This window comes from Ranitomeya imitator, chromosome 4 (genome assembly GCF_032444005.1).
Source record: "Ranitomeya imitator isolate aRanImi1 chromosome 4, aRanImi1.pri, whole genome shotgun sequence".
Taxonomy (NCBI): Eukaryota; Metazoa; Chordata; class Amphibia; order Anura; family Dendrobatidae; genus Ranitomeya; species Ranitomeya imitator.
In genome coordinates this window covers 269,618,238-269,641,207 of record NC_091285.1, presented here as the reverse complement: position 1 = coordinate 269,641,207, position 22,970 = coordinate 269,618,238, and the positions used below count along the sequence as shown (strand labels likewise).

Below are 22,970 nucleotides of genomic sequence, written 5' to 3'. Positions count from 1 at the left end.
TTGTCCAATTTGTCCTGAGTACGCTGATACCTCATATGTGGGGGTAAACCACTGTTTGGGCGCACGGCAGGGCTTGGAAGGGAAGGAGCGCCATTTGACTTTTTGAATGAAAAATTGGCTGCACTCTTTAGCGGACACCATGTCACATTTGGAGAGCCCCCGTGTGCCTAAAAATTGGAGCTCCCCCATAAGTGACCCCATTTTGGAAACTAGACGCCCCAAGGAACTTATCTAGATGCATAGTGAGCCCTTTAAACCCCCAGGTGCTTCACAAATTGATCCGTAAAAATGAAAAAGTACTTTTTTTTCACAAAAAAATTCTTTTAGCCTCAATTTTTTCATTTTCACATGGACAACAGGATAAAATGGATCCTAAAATTTGTTTGGCAATTTCTCCTGAGTACACCGATACTTCACATGTGGGGGTAAACCACTGTTTGGGCACATGGTAAGGCTCGGAAGGGAAGGAGCGCCATTTGACTTTTTGAATGAAAAATTATCTCCATCGTTAGCGGACACCATGTCGCGTTTGGAGAGACCCTGTGTGCTTAAACATTGGAGCTCCCCAACAAGTGACCCCATTTTGGAAACTGGACCCCCCAAGGAACTTATCTAGATGCCTAGTGAGCACTTTAAACCCTCAGGTGCTTCACAAATTGATCCGTAAAAATGAAAAAGTACTTTTTTTTTTTCACAAAAAATTTATTTTCGCCTCAATTTTTTCATTTTCACATGGGCAATAGGATAAAATGGATCCTAAAATTTGTTGAGCAATTTCTCCCGAGTACGCCGATACCTCATATGTGGGGGTAAACCACTGTTTGGGCACACGGCAGGGCTCGGAAGGGAAGGCGCGCCTTTTAACTTTTTGAATGGAAAATTAGCTCCAATTGTTAGCGGACACCATGTCGCATTTGGAGAGCCCCTGTGTGCCTATGCAATGGAGCTCCCCCACAAGTGACCCCATTTTGGAAACTAGACCCCCCAAGGAACTTATCTAGATGCATACTGAGCACTTTAAACCCCCAGGTGCTTCACAGAAGTTTATAATGCAGAGCCATGAAAATAAAAAATAATTTTTCTTTTCTCAAAAATGATTTTTTAGCCTGGAATTTCCTATTTTGCCAATGGTAATAGGAGAAATTGGACCACAAATGTTGTTGTCCAGTTTGTCCTGAGTATGCAGATACCCCATATGTGGGGGTAAACCACTGTTTGGGCGCACGGCAGGGCTCAGAAGGGAAGGCACGCCATTTGGCTTTTTAAATGGAAAATTATCTCCAATCATTAGCGGACACCATGTCGCGTTTGGAGAGCCCCTGTGTGCCTAAACATTGGAGATCCCCCACAAATTACCCCATTTTGGAAACTAGACCCCCAAAGGAACTAATCTAGATGTGTAGTGAGCACTTTGAACCCTCAAGTGCTTCACAGAAGTTTATAACGCAGAGCCATGAAAATAAAAAAAAAAAATTATTTTCTCAAAAATGAATTTTAGCCCGCAATTTTTTATTTTCCCAAGGGTAACAGGAGAAATTTGACCCCAAAAGTTGTTGTCCAGTTTCTCCTGAGTACGCTGATACCCCATATGTGGGGGTAAACCACTGTTTGGGCACACGTGGGGGCTCAGAAGGGAAGTAGTGACTTTTGAAATGCAGACTTTGATGGAATGGTCTGCGGGCGTCACATTGCGTTTGCAGAGCCCCTGGTGTGCCTAAACAGTAGAAACCCCCCACAAGTGACCCCATTTTGGAAACTAGACCCCCAAAGGAACTTATCTAGATGTGTGGTGAGCACTTTCAACCCCCAAGTGCTTTACAGAAGTTTATAACGCAGAGCCGTGAAAATAATAAATACGTTTTCTTTCCTCAAAAATAATTTTTTAGCCCAGAATTTTTTATTTTCCCAAGGGTTACAGGAGAAATTGGACCACAAAAGTTGTTGTCCAGTTTCTCCTGAGTACGCTGATGCCCCATGTGTGGGGGTAAACCACTGTTTGGGCACACGTGGGGGCTCAGAAGGGAAGTAGTGACTTTTGAAATGCAGACTTTGATGGAATGGTCTGCGGGCGTCACGTTGCGTTTGCAGAGCCCCTGGTGTGCCTAAACAGTAGAAACCCCCCACAAGTGACCCCATTTTGGAAACTAGACCCCCCAAGGAACTTATCTAGATATGTGGTGAGCACTTTGAACCCCCAAGTGCTTCACAGACGTTTACAACGCAGAGCCGTGAAAATAAAAAATCATTTTTCTTTCCTCAAAAATGATGTTTTAGCAAGCAATTTTTTATTTTCTCAAGGGTAACAGGAGAAATTGGACCCCAGTAATTGTTGCGCAGTTTGTCCTGAGTATGCTGGTACCCCATATGTGGGGGTAAACCACTGTTTGGGCACACGTCGGGGTTCGGAAGTGAGGGAGCACCATTTGAATTTTTGAATACAAGATTGGCTGGAATCAATGGTGGCGCCATGTTGCGTTTGGAGACCCCCTGAAGTGCCTAAACAGTGGAAACCCCTCAATTCTACCTCCAACACACCCCTAACCCTTATCCCAACTGTAGCCGTAACCCTAATCACAACCCTAACCCCAACACACCCCTAACCACAACCCTAACCCCAACACACCCCTAACCCTAACCACAACCCTAATTCCAACCCAACTCTAAGGCTATGTGCCAACGTTGCGGATTCGTATGAGATTTTTCAGCATCATTTTTGAAAAATCCGCGGGTAAAAGGCACTGCGTTTTACCTGTGGATTTACCGTGGATTTCCAGTGTTTTTTGTGCGGATTTCACCTGTGGATTCCTATTGAGGAACAGGTGTAAAACGCTGCGGAATCCGCACAAAGAATTGGCATGCTGCGGAAAATACAACGCAGCGTTCCCGCGCGGTATTTTCTGCACCATGGGCACAGCGGATTTGGTTTTCCATATGTTTACATGGTACTGTAAACCTGATGGAACACTGCTGCGGATCCGCAGCGGCCAATCCGCACCGTGTGCACATAGCCTAATTCTAAAGGTATGTGCACACGCTGCGGAAAACGCTGCGGATCCGCAGCAGTTTCCCATGAGTTTACAGTTCAATGTGAACCTATGGGAACCAAAAATCGCTGTACACATGCTGCGGAAAAACTGCACGGAAACGCAGCGGTTTACATTCCGCAGCATGTCACTTCTTTCTGCGGATTCCGCAGCGGTTTTACAACTGCTCCAATAGAAAATCGCAGTTGTAAAACCGCAGTGAAATGCGCAGAAAAACCGCGGTAAATCCACGATAAATCGGCAGCGGTTTAGCACTGTGGATTTTTCAAATCCGCTGCGGAAAAATCCGCATAGGACCAGAATACGTGTGCACATACCGAAACCCTAACCCTACCCCTAACCCTACCCCTAACCCTACCCCTAACCCTACCCCTAGTTCTTACCCCAACCTTAGTGAAAAAAAAAAAAATTCTTTATTTTTTTTTATTGTCCCTATCTATGGGGGTGACAAAGGGGGGGGGTCATTTACTATTTTTTTTATTTTGATCACTGAGATAGGTTATATCTCAGTGATCAAAATTCACTCTGGAACGAATCTGCCGGCCGGCAGATTCGGCGGGCGCACTGCACATGCGCCCGCCATTTTGGAAGATGGCGGCGCCCAGGAAAGAAGACGGACGGACCTCGGGCGGCCAGGTAAGTATAAGGGGGGGGAGATCAGGGCACGGGGGGGGCGTCGGAGCACGGGGGGGTGGATCGGATCATGGGGGGGGGTGGATCGGAACACTGGAGGGAGGATTGGAGCACGGGGAAGGATTGGAGCACGGGGTGAGGGATCGCTGTGCGGGGGGGGTGGATCGGAGCACGAGGGGGTCGCTGTGTGCGGGGGGGGATCGGAGTGCGGGGGGGTTTGATTGGAGCGCGGGGGGCGTGATTGGTGCACGGGGAAGCGGACAGGAGGACGGGGGAGCGGAGCACAGGACGGAGGGGAGCGGACCACAGATCGGGGGGCTGGGGGGGCGATCGGAGGGGTGGGGTGGGTGCACATAAGTGTTTCCAGCCATGGCCGATGATATTGCAGCATCGGCCATGGCTGGATTGTAATATTTCACCAGTTTTTTAGGTGAAATATTACAAATCGCTCTGATTGGCAGTTTCACTTTCAACAGCCAATCAGAGCGATCGTAGCCACGAGGGGGTGAAGCCACCCCCCCTGGGCTAAACTACCACTCCCCCTGTCCCTGCAGATCGGGTGAAATGGGAGTTAACCCTTTCACCCGGCCTGCAGGGACGCGATCTTTCCATGACGCATATGCTGCGTCATGGGTCGGAATGGCACCGACTTTCATGACGCAGCGTATGCGTCAAAGGTCGGGAAGGGGTTAAGCCAACTATGTGTAAGGGCCCTTATGTGGCATTACTGGGTCATTATGGTTCCATAAAACATTTGTAAAATGGCATGAAGATTAGTTTTTTTTAGTCTTTCATGTAGAGAAACATTTAGTAATATATAGTAAAATGAAAAAAAACACAACACTTGAAAATTTTATTTAAAAAAGTTTAATTCTTAAAATAGGTTTGCATAAACATTTGAATACTACACAAGGTAGTACCATAATACAAAACATTTTTGTCCATTATATATTTAACTTTAAACTGTTAAACTTTATTATAAATTAAACTTCACAAAGAAATAAATTGCACATAATTGACCACTCTTCGGTTCTGATGCACTGGCATTTTGCATTTAGTATCTTTTGTCTTCAAGTTTAACAGTCTCGGCTTTAAAGTCCAAAATGCAGGAATATGAAAAGGAAATAAAAAAAAGAAAAAGGAAAAAAAAAAAAAAAAAAAAGAGGCCCTCACTTGCACTTAGCAGACTGACGGCCTTAATCTGGCTAAAGACCTGCTGCTTTTTGCATGAACTTAAATTCCCTGGATACTCCCACCATTATATTAAAGCAAGAAATGACTAATTGGTTAAAGATTTTGAATGAGAGACTGATTGCTTTAGCTTGTAAACAGCAGCCCTCCCAACTAATCCTAGACACAGGGTCCCACAGGCATCAGTGAGAGAGTCAAGCAAGTTAGAAACATCACAACAAATTGGGATTGTAAAATAAATGAAGGGAAAGGGGAGAAAAAAACACAGAACAGACAAACAATAAAACAGCAGTCACTTAGATGAACTATACTTACGTACATGATGTATAGAGTATCTTGTGGGGCCATGAAGCAGGCCTGGGCTTGGAATTCATGTCTCCAGTCTAAGATGGGCAGTGTATGTGTGGCGTTACAGAAAGCATGGTTGACTCAAAGTAGGTCTGCTATTCACAGCCTAATCTGAATCAAACTATTCTTGACCATTTTGGCAATTTAGAGTAAGACTTTGGCCTGACTGCAACCAGTGTTCAGCGATTCTTGCTTTCTGTGCTTAAATTTAGGAACTCATCTAGGCTGACTCCAATCTCTTGGCACTTGGAAACTAGTTTTCTCAGGTTATCAGTTTTACCTCCTCCTGATGCTTCAGACAAGAGGTGCTGCAAAAGATTGGGGAAGCACAAGTGGTAAGGCCTGTGTCGTACACACACCTACAGGAATGGCAGGCAAAAACAAAGCTAAGAAAAACCCCCTTGTAGAAACAGAAGAAAAACATTACATCTTTCCAGAGCTCAGCGCACAGAGGCAACTTCTGCAGGGCCCTTTGATACAAGTGCTGGACCTGAAAAACAAGACACACTTGAAAAGTAGTGAAACAAATAGTGAAAAATACAGATTTCCACCCCACCCATGAAAAAAATATATATACAGATGTAAGTAAGATTAAGATGTAAGGTAAGTAGGTTCTTTTCTTTTTTTTTTTTTAAAGCTGTTGTCCAGTCCTTTTTATACTGATAGCTGAATATCAGATTAATGAGTGTGTGACACCAGACAACCCTACTGATCAGCTGCTCCTGGTGCCGACTGGATGGGATCAGTTGTGGAGCTGCACAGTTCTATCAACTGTATCACGGCCGGGTACTCCACATTCACCCCAATTTAGGAAAAGCTAATCGGGTGTTGTAGCCCTATTGATCTGATGCTAGGCTACCAACATTAAAGCACTGGGCAAACCTTTTAAAGAATTTACAAAGTATAGCATGGATCCAACTGGCTTTAATGGACACTCTATACCAGTGTTTCCCAAAATCCAGTCCTCACAGACCACCACAGATCAAGATTTCCTTAGTATTGCACATGTGATGGATTTATTACCAAGGCTTCAGAAACGGCCACATTTTTTCTCCCCTGTGTCATACTAAGGGTACCGAAAACATGGGACAGAGGTTTGAGAAACACTGCCCTCTACTGAAACAAAATCAGCAATCTGGTATTCTGTTATAGTGTGTGATCAGAGCCTTACAACAGTATATCATTTCCACAGTCCTATACATAATGGTCAATGAAAACAGCCGATGCTCGGTTTGAACACGTATAAAGTAATATTTCTCGGCAGGAATTCCGTATTGTTGACAATTTTATTGCCAACGATTCATGGTTAGTCTCTGTGTTAGAATAGGTTAGGCAGTTTGTGAACGGTCTTCTGCATGCCAACAAGACTTGCTGTAAGCGAGGCCAAACAAACAGAACCAGGTCTGAAATTCAAGCTCACCTCCTTGTGTCCCTTTAGGAACGTTTCCACTGCAATGGCTCTAAGGGCACAACACAAAAGACGACATGTTAGATTTCTTCATCATACTGGTCCGCTGCACAACACTGAAAGAGCAGCCGTTAAGCAGAATTATGGAACGCTCAGAGAAAGAAACGGACAATTGCACAATTTTATTTTTTAGCCAATATTTTGTTTCAGTATTTCAGAGCTCAAGCCACAAGTAGAAAGATGGAGGAAAATCTGTTCATTATACTTTATCGCTACCTCTCTGCTATAGCTTTGAAATACTGATAAAAAGTGTGCAAAATATGTCAGGGTGAATGCGGCTTAAAGGTAATAAACCAAACTTTTTGTGCTGCTGAAGATGACCCCACTTCCTTAAAAAAAAAAAACAACCTATAGGTACATTTTCCCAGACAAAAAAATTTAAATTAACATTTATTGAAGAGATGGTGCATTGTATAAATCGGCTTTACCTGCATATTACAAGACAATAAAACAAAAACATTTAGTACGTTACATTTTCCAGACGGTCAGGCACATTGGGAAGCTATATGTAAACATCTTGCATTGCATTTTCACAATTTCTACATTGTTGTCATCCATTTCTTGTTTTAGTACCCTAGAAATACAAATGGTTATAAACATTGTATATGGTTATTGGAAAAGTGAGGTCACTCTTGTATCTGGTCACTGAAAAGGAGATCAAATCCTAAAAATCATCACAGAAAAGAAGCAGCCATACTTCCTTCCCAAAACCTTGTCACAATACTAATGCAGAATGGGGTGCAGCAAGCGCCCATAATAAAGGCAGAGGCAGCACCGATGCAAAATACGGAGGAAGAACCACTCAATGCACCATCCATAGAGGGCATGGTGCCAGGTATTAGAAATACACACAGATAAGGTTTATACAAGGTGCCGGTCAGTTACGTGTAGTGCACCAGGCTACATTACAGCCCACTGGTGACACACACACTATTCGATCAGGCGGGCTGACTAGCTCAAGGAAAGCACAATCCCCCCACCGCCCAACAATACTACAGGAGTCTGGCTGCATCCTGCAAAAATGAAAAACACATGCAGTATTACACCCTGCAGTAAATGATTGTGACAGGTATGTGTCAGAGCGGCTGCTTTTTTTCTGCACTCTGCATCTGGCCAAATCAGGATATAAAGCTAATGCTTCGTTGCAGAAATGGTCATTGGGTGTAACTACAAGCCAAGTCACTTCTGCTAACCTGTTTCCTCCGCTTGTGCACTTTGGGGATTTAATAGCTGAAGGATCTAGGCACATGATCTGCTCGCCAGTAGGCGTAAGAGCTCAAAAATGATGCACGACAGAGTGCACTTTAACACGGTCAGTACCATCATAGCGTATGGCCCCATCAGCACACATATCCAAATCACGTTTTGCAGAGGGTTCGAAGGCAAGCCCCGGCGGGCCCAAAGAATGTGGGCAAAAATGCAATGTGAAAGGAGCTTAGAATAACTTTTTAGAAGAGCTGACAGGTGTATTTTTAGGCAATAGTTGTATTCCCAATGAAATTATGACTTGTATTGTTTAACCCCTTAATGACCGCCAACGTCTTTTAACTGACCTGAGATATAAGAGAATAGCCTCCCCATACAGATGACAATCCATCATCTGTCGGCTGTACACTATAGCTGACAACTTGCTGCACCAGCCACGATCAGTATTTGCACCATCTAAATCGTTTTAACCCCTTAGATGCTGCTGTCAATAGTGACTACATCATTACAAATGGTTAACAGAGTGTGGGGGCTTCCTCTTTATCCCAATTGGTGCCCTCAGATCATGATTTTGCGGTCCTGATGTTTGCCATGGCAATTCATGACCAAATAGCGGCCTTAGAGTCTGACGGCTGTAGTAATCTGTTTAGAAGTTAGCAACATTTAGGTGGTAAAAATACACATTTTCATTTCTGTCATACCACTTTGCATTAATTCCTGTAAAGCACCTGACGGGTTAATAAACTACCTGACAGCAGTTTTCAATATGTTTAGGGGTGCTGTTTTTAAAATGGTATCACGTTTGGGGGTTTCCCAATATATGGGACCACTAAAATCACTTCAAACATGGATAGGTCCCTAAAAAAATAAATTTTGTAAATTTCTTTGAAAAAATGAAAAATTGGTGCTACATTTTTAAACCTCCTAAAATGCTAATAAAATAAAATAACATTTTACAAATGGTCCTGATGTAAAGCAGACATGTGGGAAATGTTATTTATTAATGGTTTGCTGTTGTATGACTATCTGGATTAAAGGGATAATCATTCAAATTTAGAAAATTGCTAATTTTTTAACATTTTTCTCAAATTTTTGATTTTTTTTTTATAAATAAACACAAAAAATGTTGAACTAAATTTACCATTATCATAAAGTAGAATGTGTCACGAAAAAACAATCTCAAAATCACTGGGATTTGTTGAAGCGTTGCAGAGTTATTACCACATAAAGTGACACTGGTCAGATTTCAAAAATTTGGCTCGGTCACTAAGGGGTTAAGATTATTGTACTTGTTTTCATTATGTATACCCCTCCTCACATGTAAAGCGCCATGGAATAAATGGCGCTATAACAATAAATAATAATAATAAATAAATTACAAAATTAGGAATAAATTGACATCAGGGAGTTACAATTCCCCTTGTCAAAGGAAAAATGTCCAAACACAGTCTGACACTGTCCAATCAGTGCTGAAAGTCCATATTGGAGAATTAATCTGTCTGAGTAAAAGGATTGGGAGTGGGCAGGCTCAGACAGGGAAAATCCCAAACTCAGACTGTCTGAATGTAGTGCACAGATATTACTGAGCAGTTGAAAGTAGCTTCTAAAGGAGCATGAACTGGGCATTAAAACAGCTCTGAAGCATAGTATTTGGCAGAAAAGGAAGCAAAATAAGAGAAAGATATAACATATTTAAAAAAAAAAAAAAAAAACAATTTTGTACTGACTAAATAGAAAAAAGTTAAGTTACCGTATTTTCTGGTGTATAAGACGACTGGGCGTATAAGACGACTGGGCGTATAAGACGACCCCCAACTTTTCCATATAAAATATGGAATTTGGGATATACCCACCGTATAAGACGGGGGTCATGTTATACGCCAAGTCATCTTATATGGCGTGTGGTTCCCAGCGTCTGGAGGAGAGGAGACTCTCCTTCAGGCCCTGGGATCCATATTCATGTAAAAAATAAAGAATAAAAAATATGGATATACTCACCCCTCCGACGGACCCTGGCTCTAAGCGCTGCAAGCGTTTGCCTCTGTTCCTTAGAATGCATTGAGTGTAGGACCTGCGATGACGTCGCGATCAGGTGACCGCGACGTCATCGAAGGTCCTTCACTCACTGCATTCTTAGGAACGGAGGGAGACACTTGCACCGCTGAGAGCCAGGGTCTGTCGGAGGGGTGAGTATATCCATAATTTTTATTCCTTATTTTTTAATTTTTTACATGAATATGGATACCAGGGCCTGAAGGAGAGTCTCCTCTCCTTCAGACCCTGGGAACCATCCAGGATCGCTCCGTGCACCCGTACCCAGTGTATAAGACGACCCCCGACTTTTGGGACAATTTTTAGGAGTTAAAAAGTCTTATACGCCGAAAAATACGGTACTCTTTAACCAACATTAATGCCTTAGTTATAGCCAGTGTAAATACATAATTCAGTCACCTGATTGCAAGTCCAAGATTCATAGGCATCATGGATAAAAAGCGTTCCAGTATCTTCGAATGCTGTGTTTGTGGCACACAGCTCAAATAGAAGTAAATTACCTAAAAATGTGAATAACAGATCTTATTCCGAGTCCCCCCTATATCCAGTGACGTATGCATACACAATGATTTTTACAACAATGCTGTAATATTCGCACTGCATTTACAATTACACCCGGTTATCATGGACAACTTACCGAATTGTGGAACTCATAGTTGGTCCAGTATTCAGCTGTGCTAAAAGGAGTGGGCTGTCGCGTGGGAACTGTCAGGAGGCATCTGTTAACTAAATCTGCAAAATGCTTACTATCTTGACCTTTATTCTTGCTATGCATTATTCTGCTGTTAGTAAAGACAAGATAACTGGAAAGAAAATTACCAGTAATTACTAGGACACTGGTGACGTGACCATTAGCACATACAGACACACGATATACGTACTCCATCCAAAGCTTCTGCAGAATATCCTGCTGCATCACAGCCCCTAATGCCGCTTCATACGCATCCGCTGCCTCCTCTCTGGTGGCGTGAAGAGACTGCCACAAGCTGCAAGTATAAAAGAGAGGACGGGAGGTCAGACAGCAAGCTGGCCATGCAATTAGCTCAAATCCTGAGTCTCTCCATATTACTTTAAAAGGTGTTGTACCAATCAGTAAGAAACTAGCCACCCTGCATTCACCTTCTGCGAGTCCAGCCCCGAGTCTCAGCCGCTACTCCCGATGTAGGTTATTGGTTGCGGCGCTGACGTCATATTGAACGTGTGACAATGTCTAAACCAGTGTAGACTGAACGGCGGCCACATTGTCACTATGACATCAGTGCCACAGCCAATGCCAAACTCAGGCAGAGACTTGCCGGTGGACCTGGGGAAGGAGAGTGCAGCCCAGCTTGTATCTTTAAAATAGTCTGCAGCCGGAGACATTCATCGGCAGAAAGGGAACAACCCCTTTAACTTCCATCACATTAGAGAAAGACAGCACAACAAACTCGACAAGTTGTAAAAAGATAAAACAAATGTTTGACATTATATATAATAAAGATCATGAGTAATAAATGCACACAGCTACACTTATATTCAGCAAAACAATACAAAATGTTCTCAATGCTTACCAGAAAACAAGCCAGAGGTACGGTCTTTGCATATCAGAAATGTCGAGAGGTCCGTCACTTTTAAATGCTGGTGCTGTGAAATCTAGCGGCACTGAGAAATTCAAGAGGTATCTGAAAATAAAAGTAACTTATTTGGCATGTTCCTACAGTATCCTGATAGACGTAGGGGCTAAAATAGAAAACAGTGAAACTACAGAACAAACAGGAATTCTGAAGTTTCAAAGTGATTTCCTACCCAGGGGTCTGACCACTGGGACCCCATCGATCTCGGGCACTGGGGCTTTGAAGAGCCCCAGATGAATGGAGTAGGTTGATCATGCGCACGGTTCCATTATCTCTTATGGAAGTTCCAAAGACCAGCCCGACCCCGCATTCGGCTACCTCCAGCGGTTCTAATAGTACTGAATTGAGCAGAGGTGTGCATGTTTTCCCCACAGCTTCAATCACATGGGGCTCCTGAAAGCCTCTGATCTTGGGATCGGTAGAGGTCCCAATGATCAGGAAGTTATATGCTATCACAGGGCTGGGGAGAACGTCCAAACCTGAGAATACCATTTAAAAGGACCATAATCACAATCTGTCACTTCCTAAGCAACAGCAGACCAAATTCTGTTGAGTCTACCTATAGAGAATATACTGTATGCTGTACTGGGCTGTACAGTAGCTCACATCCGCTGTGGGCTTAGGCCTGTAGGGAACATGAAATCACCAGCCTGTTTTGTTATCAAGACGCTTCTGTTCCAGAGATGGAACACGTTTCCCAAATATCACAGCTTCATAGGAGCCACATCACTGATAGTGATGAGCGAATATACTCGTTATTCGAGATTTCCTGAGCACGCTCGGGGGTCCTCCGAGTATTTCTTAGTGCTTGGAGATTTAGTTTTCATCGCCGCAGCTGGATGATTTACAATCTGTTAGCCAGCATAAGTACATGTGGGGGTTGCCTGGTTGCTAGGGAATCCCCACATGTAATCAAGCTGGCTAACAGATGTTAATCATTCAGCTGCCCCGATGAAAACAATCTCCGAGCACTAAGAAATGCTCAGAAGACACCGAGAAATCTCGAGTAACAAGTATATTCGCTCGTCACTAATCACTGACTTTACATCACTAGTTTCATTATGATAGGACAATTGTCTCTTTGCTGTAATTAACAGGCCTGCATATATGAGAAAGCAATGTCATGCTGGGTGTACTTCCTATCCCATTTGGGACTAATGTCTTATTAGGATGCAGGTAATGAACACATGCAGTGATGAAAAATGCATCTTCCTAGAATTTGCACGATTCTGTGTGTAATAATTATATTTAAAAAAGAATCTATCATGATGTTTTTGCCAGTTAATCTGAGAGCAGCGTGATATAGGGACAGAGACCCCAATTCCAGCAATATTTTTTTTTTTTTTTTATTCACAGGAGAACTAGTAAACTTGCTGGCAGGTAGTCCTCAATATTCATGACTTTTGTACAACACTGTCCATAGGCAGAAAGCTGCCAATCACTGGTGGGTGCAGAGTTTATGATTATGGAGGACTACATGGCAGCAGTCTAGGCTACTTTCACAATAGCGTCGTTACGGGGCCGTCACCATGCATCGGCCCGACGTACCGATGCTAACTGCGAAAAAAAATGAACAACGGGGGCAGCGGATGCAGTTTTACAACGCATACGCTGCCCCATTGTAATGTCCAGGGAGGAGTGGGCAGAGTTCCGGACGCGCATGCGCGGTCGGAAATGGCGGACTCAACGCACAAAAAAAGTTACATGTAACGTTTTTTTGTGCCGACGGTCCGCCAAAACAAGACGCATCCGTCGCACGATGGATGCGACATGTGGCGATACGTTGCAATGCGTCGCTAATGCAAGTCTATAAAGAAAAAACCGCATCCTGCGGGCAACTTTGCAGGATGCGTTTTTTCTCCAAAACGACGCATTGCGACGTCCGTCACACGACGCTAGTGTGAAAGTAGCCTTACTAGTTCTCTGGTGATAATGTGCTGAAAAAAACAAAACTGTGATTTCATCAAAACTACAGAAAGCAGCCCAGTAAGTGACATCACTGGAATCAGGGTCTGTGTCTCCACATTATGCTGCTCTCAAAATAGATGGCAAAAATCTGGTGACAGTTTCCGTTTAAAAAAGGACTTCTGTGATCAGGAAAACAAGTCTGTTTAGAGATTTTACAAACATGTACAGAAACCATATTTTACCTCAAAAGATCTGCTGGAATAGATTTTTCATTAGTGTTTTCAAATAACGACGTTAAAAATTCTTCCATTAAAGACGACACGCAATCTAAAAGATCCTGGGAAAGTAAGAATTTACAAGTCACGGGGTCAGAAAACACATTTTTAATCAATGTTGCATATTTGCATGTTCAAGATGCCACAAGCAAAAAGTACGGAAGAGCGACGTGGTCATCACTATTCTTTTAGCCTGCATGTCCAGTATCTATGGCTGGAAATTTGTAGAATGACAATGTGATAAGCTGGAACAATACAACTTAGTGTAGCCATGAATAGGGTTGAGCGACCTTCACTTTTATAGGATCGGGTCGGGTTTCACGAAACCCGACTTTTGGAAAAGTCGGGTCGAGTGAAATCGGCCGATCCTATAAAAAAGTCGGGGTCGGGGTCGGCCGAAACTCGAAACCCAATGCAGTGCATTGGGTTTCCATGGTTCCCAGGGTCTGAAGGAGCGGAAACTCTCCTTCAGGCCCTGGGATCCATATTTAAGTGTAAAATATAGAATTAAAATAAAAAATATCCTTATACTTACCCTCTGACGCGCCCTGGTACTAACCGGGAACCTTCCTTCCTTCCTTCCTTAGAATCAGCCTTCCAGGACCTTCGGTGACGTCGCGGGTGACGTCGCGGCTTGTGATTGGCCGCGCGGCCGCCCATGTGACCGCTCGCGCGGCTAATCACAAGCCGCGACGTCACCGAAGGTCCTGGAAGGGCTGATTCTTAGGAAGGAAGGCTGTCGGAAGGAAGCAGGGCGCTTCCGAGGGTGAGTATATTCCTATTAGGTATATACTCACCCTCGGAATCGCCCTGCTTCCTTCCGACAGCCTTCCTTCCTAAGAATCAGCCCTTCCAGGACCTTCGGTGACGTCGCGGGTGACGTCACGGCTTGTGATTGGCCGCGCGAGCGGTCACATGGGCGGCCGCGCGGCCAATCACAAGCCGCGACGTCACCGCGACGTCACGGCAAGGTCCTAGAAGCGCGGATTCGAAGGAGGAAGGCTGCCGGTTAGTACCAGGGCGCGTCAGAGGGTAAGTATTGCAATATTTTTTATTTTAATTCTATATTTTACACTTTAATCTGAATTCCGATACCAATTCCCGATATCTTAAACATATCGGGAATCGGGATTCCGATTCCAGATTCAAAAGATCGCCGACTTCATGGCCGACCCCCCACTGGGGTCGGGTCGGGTTTCATGAAACCCGACCTTGCCAAAAGTCGGCGACTTTTGAACAATTTCGACCCGTTTCGCTCAACCCTAGCCATGAACATGAATTTGTGCGAAATTCTGCTAGAGGGTCTGTAATGCTATCTGGCACAGGTAGAGCTGCACCGTTGCACCCTGGCAGGTTTTCTCCAGCTTTGGATGACATCCATGCACATGAAGACGACCCCATTTACCTGCTGTACTAGAAATCTGCAGACATTGTAGAAGATTTGCGCACTGCAAGGCTTATTTCTGAAGGCAGCGATCCACACATCCGTGGCCTTTTCCAACTCTCCTTTCTTCATATACACCGAGCATAAAGAGTCTAGTACATGGCAGTTCCCACTAGAACTCTCCAGGAGCTGGTTACATAGATTCACTGCAGCAAAATGCCTTAAAGACAAGCCAAGACGTTGGTCTCCATAGTACACGTACAGCTTACCGATGTTAGCGCGTCTCTATGTTGTTACCTGTCGAGCATCACGTGGAGCGAGATCATATTCTTATAAAGGGGTAGACAAGCTTCTATTCTTTCTTCAGCATTCAAGCTTTCATCAGAGCAAGAAAATACAGCAGCTATTGGAGGAAACAACATTTCTTAAAGGGAAGGTGCCACCAGTTTACTCGTATTTTGTTTTTTTGTTAAATTAAGCTTAAAATAGTAATTAAAATGTATTAATGCAATGTTTGCACTGTTTGCAAACATTTCTATATGAAAAATATTATATATTTTTCTACAAATATACATATTTACCACTAGGGGGAGCATTTTCCGTTTTAGACCTCAAGCAGCTATAGTAAGATTTAGCAGCTCTGCCCCAGGGATATTAGACCACCCAAAAGGGGAGGGAAGTGGTGATGTCAGCAGTTACTGCCCCAACAGTGAGAATGAAGAGCAGCATCACAGGGCAGAGCCATTTTGTGTGTGACTGCCCTGTGACCTGCTGTCACCAGCAGTTACTGCATCAGAGGAGCAGAACACAGTGGGCTCAGCAGCATCTGGACCCAAGAAGAGTGAAGACATGTGGTGTGCATGGAGCAGCATTAGGAGCTGTCTGGGAGCTCCAGCTCTGCAGTGAATAGCCAGGCATTATGGAGGGAGGGGAGAGATGCATTGTATGGCTAAGGCCGGGGTCACACTAGACCGCAATACGGACGAGTGCAATGCGATAAAAAAAAAAAATCGCATAGCGCTCGCAATGTTAATCTATGGGGCAGCTCCCATCATCCGATATTCTCTCGGCCGTATTCAGGATCCGAGTGAAATCGCAGCATGCTGCGATTGTCAGCGTATCTCGGCCGAGAATCGCCAATGAAAGTCTATGGGGGTGAGAAAAAAAAAAAAAATCGCACAGTACACGGACCATCAGTGTGACGTGCGAGAAATTCTCAGACATTGGGCAGGTGACAGGAAAGGCTCAGCCATTATTTGCTCATTTTGCAAGTGTGTGAGAAAATCTCACCATACGGACGCCATACGGATGTCACACAGATGCCAAACGGATCATTGGATGCGAGAAAATCGCATCCTCGCACTGCACACGGATCACGGTTTTGGTAACATTTGTGCGATTCTCGTCCATCAAAAACGGACCTTTTTTTATACGTTGTGTGTGTCCCCGGCCTAAGAGTGACTGATGGGAGAGAAAGACGTGAAGTATGATGAGTGAGACACATATGGAGTGTGATGGGGAGATACACCTTGAGGCTGTGTGCACACGTTCAGGTTTTTTCGCATTTTTTTGCGTTTGTTCGCTATAAAAATGTGATAAAAACTATTTAAAAATGCATACATATGCATCCCATCATTTATAATGCATTCCGCAATTTTTGTGCATATGTTGCGTTTTTTCTGGGGGAAAAACGCATCGCAGTAAAAAACGCAACATGTTCTGCGCATGTCGTGTCTCCTCCTTTGATGTGGGCTCCGGCGCTGAGCCCACATCAAAGTCACGACATGTCGGCTGTTTTGTACAGCTGACATGTGCGCGCAATAGCGGCAGGTGAAATCGCAATTCACCCGCCACTATTAACCTGTTAAATGCCGCTGTCAAATGCTGACAGCGGCATTTAACTACCGCTTCCAGCCGCGCGGCCAGAAATGGGCGTATCGTCCACCCCCGTCACATGATCAGGGGTTGGCGATGCGTCAGGATGGTAACCATAGAGGTCCTTGAGACCTCTATAGCTACTGATGCCGGCCTGCTGTGAGCGCCACCCTGTGGTCGACGCTCATAGCAAGCCTGTAATTCAGCTACGGAGCAGCAATCTGATGATCGCTGCTATGTAGCTGAGCCGATCGAGTTGTGCCAGCTTCTAGTTTCCCAGAGATCCCCCACGCCGCACAGAGACCCCCCTACGCCGCAGAGACCCCCCACGCCGCAGAGACCCCCCACGCCGCACAGAGACCCCCCACGCCGCACAGAGACCCCCCCACGCCGCACAGAGACCCCCCCACGCCGCACAGAGAGCCCCCCACGCCGCACAGAGACCCCCCCACGCTGCACAGAGACCCCCCCACGCCGCACAGAGATCCCCCACGCCGCACAGAGACCCCCCCACGCCGCACAGAGACCCCCCACGCCGCACAGAGAGGGAGAGTGCAGTTTACCGGAGATCACTGGGACTCTGTGCAAGTGGGGAGGCGGAGACAGAGCAGAGGGAAGCACACGGCAGCGTGTGAGAGCAGAGGATGTCTGCCCAGGACCTGCCTGCCTGGAGTACAGAGGAGCAGTGAGGGCTTCTTCTCTCCTGTGATAGAGAGCAAGTGGAGCTCGGCAGATAGCACAGGGCTCTAATAAAATGGCAGCTAGTCACACCTACAGCAGTGAGTTGTGCAGCCCACAGAGGCGTGCCCAGCTCACTGCTAATGCTGCTGCAATGTTACAGATAGGGTCCGAGCCGGTCTATTATCTCCTATGTCCATGGGGTGCCGTAATCGGACACTGATAGTGATGTACTACTGCTGCAAAACCAAGATGTCAGCCCCCAGTGCATTCTTTCTACTCATATATCACACAAAATCTGTTTTACATGCATTCAAATCTGGGTTATAACAGCATGTTATGCTACATTACATTGATTAATTAATGATCTACAAACGCGGTACCTTCCCTTTAAGGAACAACCCCTATAGGTGGCCTCATTTCAATAATTAATATTCCAGACAAATATATGCATGGTCATAAGAGAAAAATTGTTTTACCTCCATTTCTGCTACATTTCCCATAGGGGTGCACATATGACATGCATAATGATCGCATCAAAGTGCACGGACTGGCCGGCGGCTTTCCTCACTTAAGCGCGACAGCTGCATACATGAAGCAGTCACGGTCGTGTCAGGAGAGCCGGCGGCCAGTCCGAGCACTGCGAGGATATCATAGTCCATGTTATAGAGGAATCTGTGCTCTGTGGCTATATGGTGACTAGCAGTAGCGAGACTGAAGCTTGTTCCGTGCTGTGGCTACAACGCCGTGCTTTAGAGGAGCAACATCTACACTACCACAAAAGCAAGGTGCAAAGAAATAAATTAAAACACTGCTTGACTTTTTGCACTTGCTTGTCTTGGGTCATGCAGGTGTCGCAGCCAAAGTGGCCGTGTAGCCCAAGCCTTACTGATAAACCTCTCATAAGCGGCAATACCTCGATGTTCCCTATTCAACACACAATAATATAACGCGTGATCAAAAGGCTCATTTATGGTAACAGAAGACAACACTAGAGAAAAATAGATTACAAAGCGATTTAAAAAACATGAAATAACCCATACGTAGCAGATAAGGTAACACCCATGGAATGAGATGGAGAAGCCAGGGGTGTCACGTCATTTCCTTTTCATGAATATAAATGATAAAGTAGGAATCTTAAACTAGCAACTGTTCACTGAACATCAGGAGCAGAGGAAAAAAGTAAGAGAAAGTTAGGTGTGCGAGCAAACCATCAACTATGACACACCTTCGAATAGAGCAAGCAACATGCCCGGATCAGTCGTTATACGTTGGGGATTCAGCCAAGGTATTAGAAATGGCTCCTTGTTAACAATCCTGGAGGGGGCTGCAACAGTTGGGTCGTAGAAATTAGCAGGTAGGCTATTGAACTCCATGAGGTGGATGTAGGAAAGCCATGCTAAGCAGCGATCCTTGGGGTGGAGGTGATCTGCTATGCTCTTCTCACAGGGGGACTTTAAAGCATTCTGTCAATCAAAAAATCTGATGTTAAAAGAGAACATTTTTCTGCGTATTTTACATCTAAAGCCACATGGAACCTTAGCTAGAAGTGGCGGCACTGTGCTTTGTTCCTAAAATCTAAAGATGAGAATTAACGAGCCCTCATAACCCATCATGGCCAATGTAAGGGAAACACAGTGTTAGAACAGCTTTAGTGAAAAGCGGATTATTTCTGAAGTACTTAGAACTTAAATCACTAGATGATGTGTTAACGACGAAAATATCGATCACACTTTCTGGAAACAATGTGTCCAGAATGTCTAACAATCCATGCCTTAAAGGGGTGGTCTACCAGTCTGATATTGACACCGTATCCCTGTAATAGTTTGTCACTATCAGCTCGGTAGACATCTGACACTCTGTAAACCCCCTCTAGCCAGATGTGAACAATACGCAGAGAGCGGGACAGCACACGCTGTAGTGGCCATCTCCAGGTGCTGCAGATCAGCTCCTATTCACCTGAATAGTACAAGTCATCAACATCACAAGCCTGTGCTCCATCTTCATTACGTGTGCACAACATAAGCCTTTTACAGCCCTCTGCGGGATGCATGGCATACCATAGGTGCTACCTGAGCTCAGAAATCTGGCAATAAAACACACTTTGGAGCTTGCTAAGACTCTTCGATTACGAAGCATAACAAAAAAACAAAAAACAGTTCACCTGTAAAATGGCAAGAGCGTTCTGCAGCCTTCCAGTGAAGAGGTTCACATGTACACGGTACAATAAGACTTCAAGACACTGCAGTGACAGCAGCTCAGATTGCTGCCCGGCTTCTACCTGCTGCACCAGATACTGTAACGTACGGCTGCAGATTTGGTCCTTTCCATCAAAGGAATTCTCCAAAGTAAGGAACTGCAGAGAGACCACAATATACATCAGTCACAAGCACAGAAGAGAGAAGCGTCATCCCAAACACATCGCCAATATGAATCTTAGTGATTCATTCACTTTCATTTATATTTCATAAATCAATAGTAAACATGAAAATATGAAACCATGTCATATCTTATCAGAGAAATCTACTTCCCTCACACCATCACGGATTTTCATCCTTAAAGTGGTCACTGCAGAGGTAAAATACATATTCAGTGAAGACTTATTGTTACATTACTGAGATAGGAGATGGCAATTACTATTGACAAGATTCTATGTAGGGGGAGGACGGAGGAGGGAGAGGAAAACTTCCACCCTCCTACTCCTGTCTACATAGCATCTTATAGTCCTACTCCTCTAGTCTAGGTGTGCCTTTGTACTGGGGGCTCCCGCCGTGTAGCGGGGTGCCGCGTGGGGGCTCCCGCCGTGTAGCGGGGTGCCGCGTGGGGGCTCCCGCCGTGTAGCGGGGTGCCGCGTGGGGGCTCCCGCCGTATACAGGGGTGCCGCGTGGGGGCTCCCGCCGTATACAGGGGTGCCGCGTGGGGGCTCACGCCGTATACAGGGGTGCCGCGTGGGGGCTCACGCCATATACAGGGGTGCCGCGTGGGGGCTCACGCCGTATACAGGGGTGCCGCGTAGGGGCTCACACCGTATACAGGGGTGTCGCGTGGGGGCTCACACCGTATACAGGGGTGTCGCGTGGGGGCTCACGCCGTATACAGGGGTGTCGCGTGGGGGCTCACGCCGTATACAGGGGTGCCGCGTGGGGGCTCACGCCGTATACAGGGGTGCCGCGTAGGGGCTCACGCCGTATACAGGGGTGTCGCGTGGGGGCTCACACCGTATACAGGGGTGTCGCGTGGGGGCCCACACCGTATACAGGGGTGTCGCGTGGGGGCTCACACCGTATACAGGGGTGTCGCGTGGGGGCTCACGCCGTATACAGGGGTGTCGCGTGGGGGCTCACGCCGTATACAGGGGTGCCGCGTGGGGGCTCACACCGTATACAGGGGTGCCGCGTAGGGGCTCACGCCGTATACAGGGGTGTCGCGTGGGGGCTCACGCCGTATACAGGGGTGCCGCGTGGGGGCTCACGCCGTATACAGGGGTGCCGCGTAGGGGCTCACACCGTATACAGGGGTGTCGCGTGGGGGCTCACACCGTATACAGGGGTGTCGCGTGGGGGCCCACACCGTATACAGGGGTGTCGCGTGGGGGCTCACACCGTATACAGGGGTGTCGCGTGGGGGCTCACACCGTATACAGGGGTGTCGCGTGGGGGCTCACACCGTATACAGGGGTGTCGCGTGGGGGCTCACACCGTATACAGGGGTGTCGCGTGGGGGCTCACACCGTATACAGGGGTGTCGCGTGGGGGCTCACACCGTATACAGGGGTGTCGCGTGGGGGCTCACACCGTATACAGGGGTGTCGCGTGGGGGCTCACACCGTATATAGGGGTCTCGCGTGGGGGCTCACACCGTATATAAGGGTGTCGCGTGGGGGCTCACACCGTATATAGGGGTGCCGCATGGGGGCTCACAATGTGTATAGGGGTGCCGAGTGGGGGCTCACACTGTATATAGGGGTGCTGAGTAACATAATTAGTAAGGCCGAAAACAGACATTTGTCCATCCAGTTCAGCCTATATTCCGTCAAAATAAATCCCCAGATCTACGTCCTTCTACAGAACCTAATAACTGTAAGATACAATATTGTTACGCTCCATAAGGACTTGTATAATTTATACAATGAGATTTTCTGGATTTTATTTTTGATATTCTCTCAATGTTAAAATTAACCTACCCTTAAAATTATAGACGGTTCATGTCTGTGTCCGTGGGTAAACTTACAAAATCAGCAATTAATCAAATAATTATTTCCCCCACTGTATATAAAAATAGACACGGTCATGAAAAATGTGATAAGGTATGGAAACCTTGGTTGGATTCTCCGGTGACTCGCAGTCTCCAGGTGATGAGGAGTATTCTCTCATGATAAAGTATGTGATAATTGGTGCCTAACATGGGTGTCTTATGGATTTGGGTAAGAGTTATGGCCCGTGGAATGTTAAGGGCAAGAATTAATTTCACGTATTAGTTCGGCCCTTCAAAACAGTCATGGTCTCTTATGGTCCTCAAGAAAATTAATTGCCTACCCCTGCCCTAAAATGTTGTCAGAGATTGGTACATTACATGGGTAAATCATTACAACCTATACGCAAAAAATACCCATTACATTTGACATTGACCATCATACCCAGCTGTATGCAAAATTGAGTAAGAACTTGCACCTACACTCTTGAGAAGGTGAATTTATTCTGCCCATTCATTTGTGAGATCAAATGCTGATGTTGGGCAATAGGGCCTGGCTCAAAAGATATGATCTAATTCATGTGAGGGCTTTTTATGCCGATGTCACTACCACTATGAGTGAGTGGAGCAACAAAATATAGGCCATTTTTATATTGCTTGCACAGCATTAGAGAGCCGCTGTGATCGATCCGATCTCACAGACCAGAATCTTCACCGGATGTCTTGGGGCACGGATGGCATTCTACGACTGTGCCACATTCATAGTAACAAAGGTCTTCAGTGATGCAACCAATATTTGATGATGCAGACTACATGGCTGTGTGCATGCAATGAGTGGAGGGCTTTCCACACGTTTGGATAGATCATATGTACAAGTAATACTCACTGTCCACCAAGTATGAAATGAAGGCGCATACTCTACAGCAATTTCACACATTTCTTGGATTTCTTCTCGAGATCCTCTTTGGGAGAATAATTTGAGGTAGTGGCTCCAGATCTCAGGATTGTCTCTATTGTGCTCCAGTGCACGAGATAACACATTTAATGCCGAATCCAAGCACTCTGATGAAGTCCTTCAGATAAAATCAGAATTCATTTATTGAT

The 22,970-nt window shown here is 45.5% G+C and overlaps 1 protein-coding gene across 2 annotated transcripts in view; it reads right to left on the bottom strand.

The window, feature by feature from the left end:
* Positions 1–4,526: 4,526 nt before the first annotated feature.
* Positions 4,527–22,970, bottom strand: part of ZFC3H1 (zinc finger C3H1-type containing) — a 95,823-nt gene continuing 77,379 nt past the window's right edge. Inside the window, exons 22-35 of one of the 2 annotated variants that reach the window (XM_069764601.1) lie at positions 22,753–22,939; positions 19,840–20,031; positions 18,904–19,141; positions 15,420–15,525; positions 15,144–15,342; positions 13,706–13,800; positions 11,493–11,603; positions 10,824–10,928; positions 10,580–10,745; positions 10,342–10,442; positions 7,157–7,258; positions 6,637–6,676; positions 5,644–5,706; positions 4,527–5,524 (exon numbers count right to left, since the gene is read on the bottom strand). In XM_069764601.1, the coding sequence (XP_069620702.1) occupies positions 5,396–5,524; positions 5,644–5,706; positions 6,637–6,676; positions 7,157–7,258; positions 10,342–10,442; positions 10,580–10,745; positions 10,824–10,928; positions 11,493–11,603; positions 13,706–13,800; positions 15,144–15,342; positions 15,420–15,525; positions 18,904–19,141; positions 19,840–20,031; positions 22,753–22,939 (1,834 nt within the window). In that variant the 3' untranslated portion in view covers positions 4,527–5,395. Of the gene's footprint in view, positions 5,707–6,636; positions 6,677–7,156; positions 7,259–10,341; positions 10,443–10,579; positions 10,746–10,823; positions 10,929–11,492; positions 11,604–13,705; positions 13,801–15,143; positions 15,343–15,419; positions 15,526–18,903; positions 19,142–19,839; positions 20,032–22,752; positions 22,940–22,970 lie in introns of both variants that reach the window. The other variant, XM_069764600.1, reaches the window with a different exon arrangement.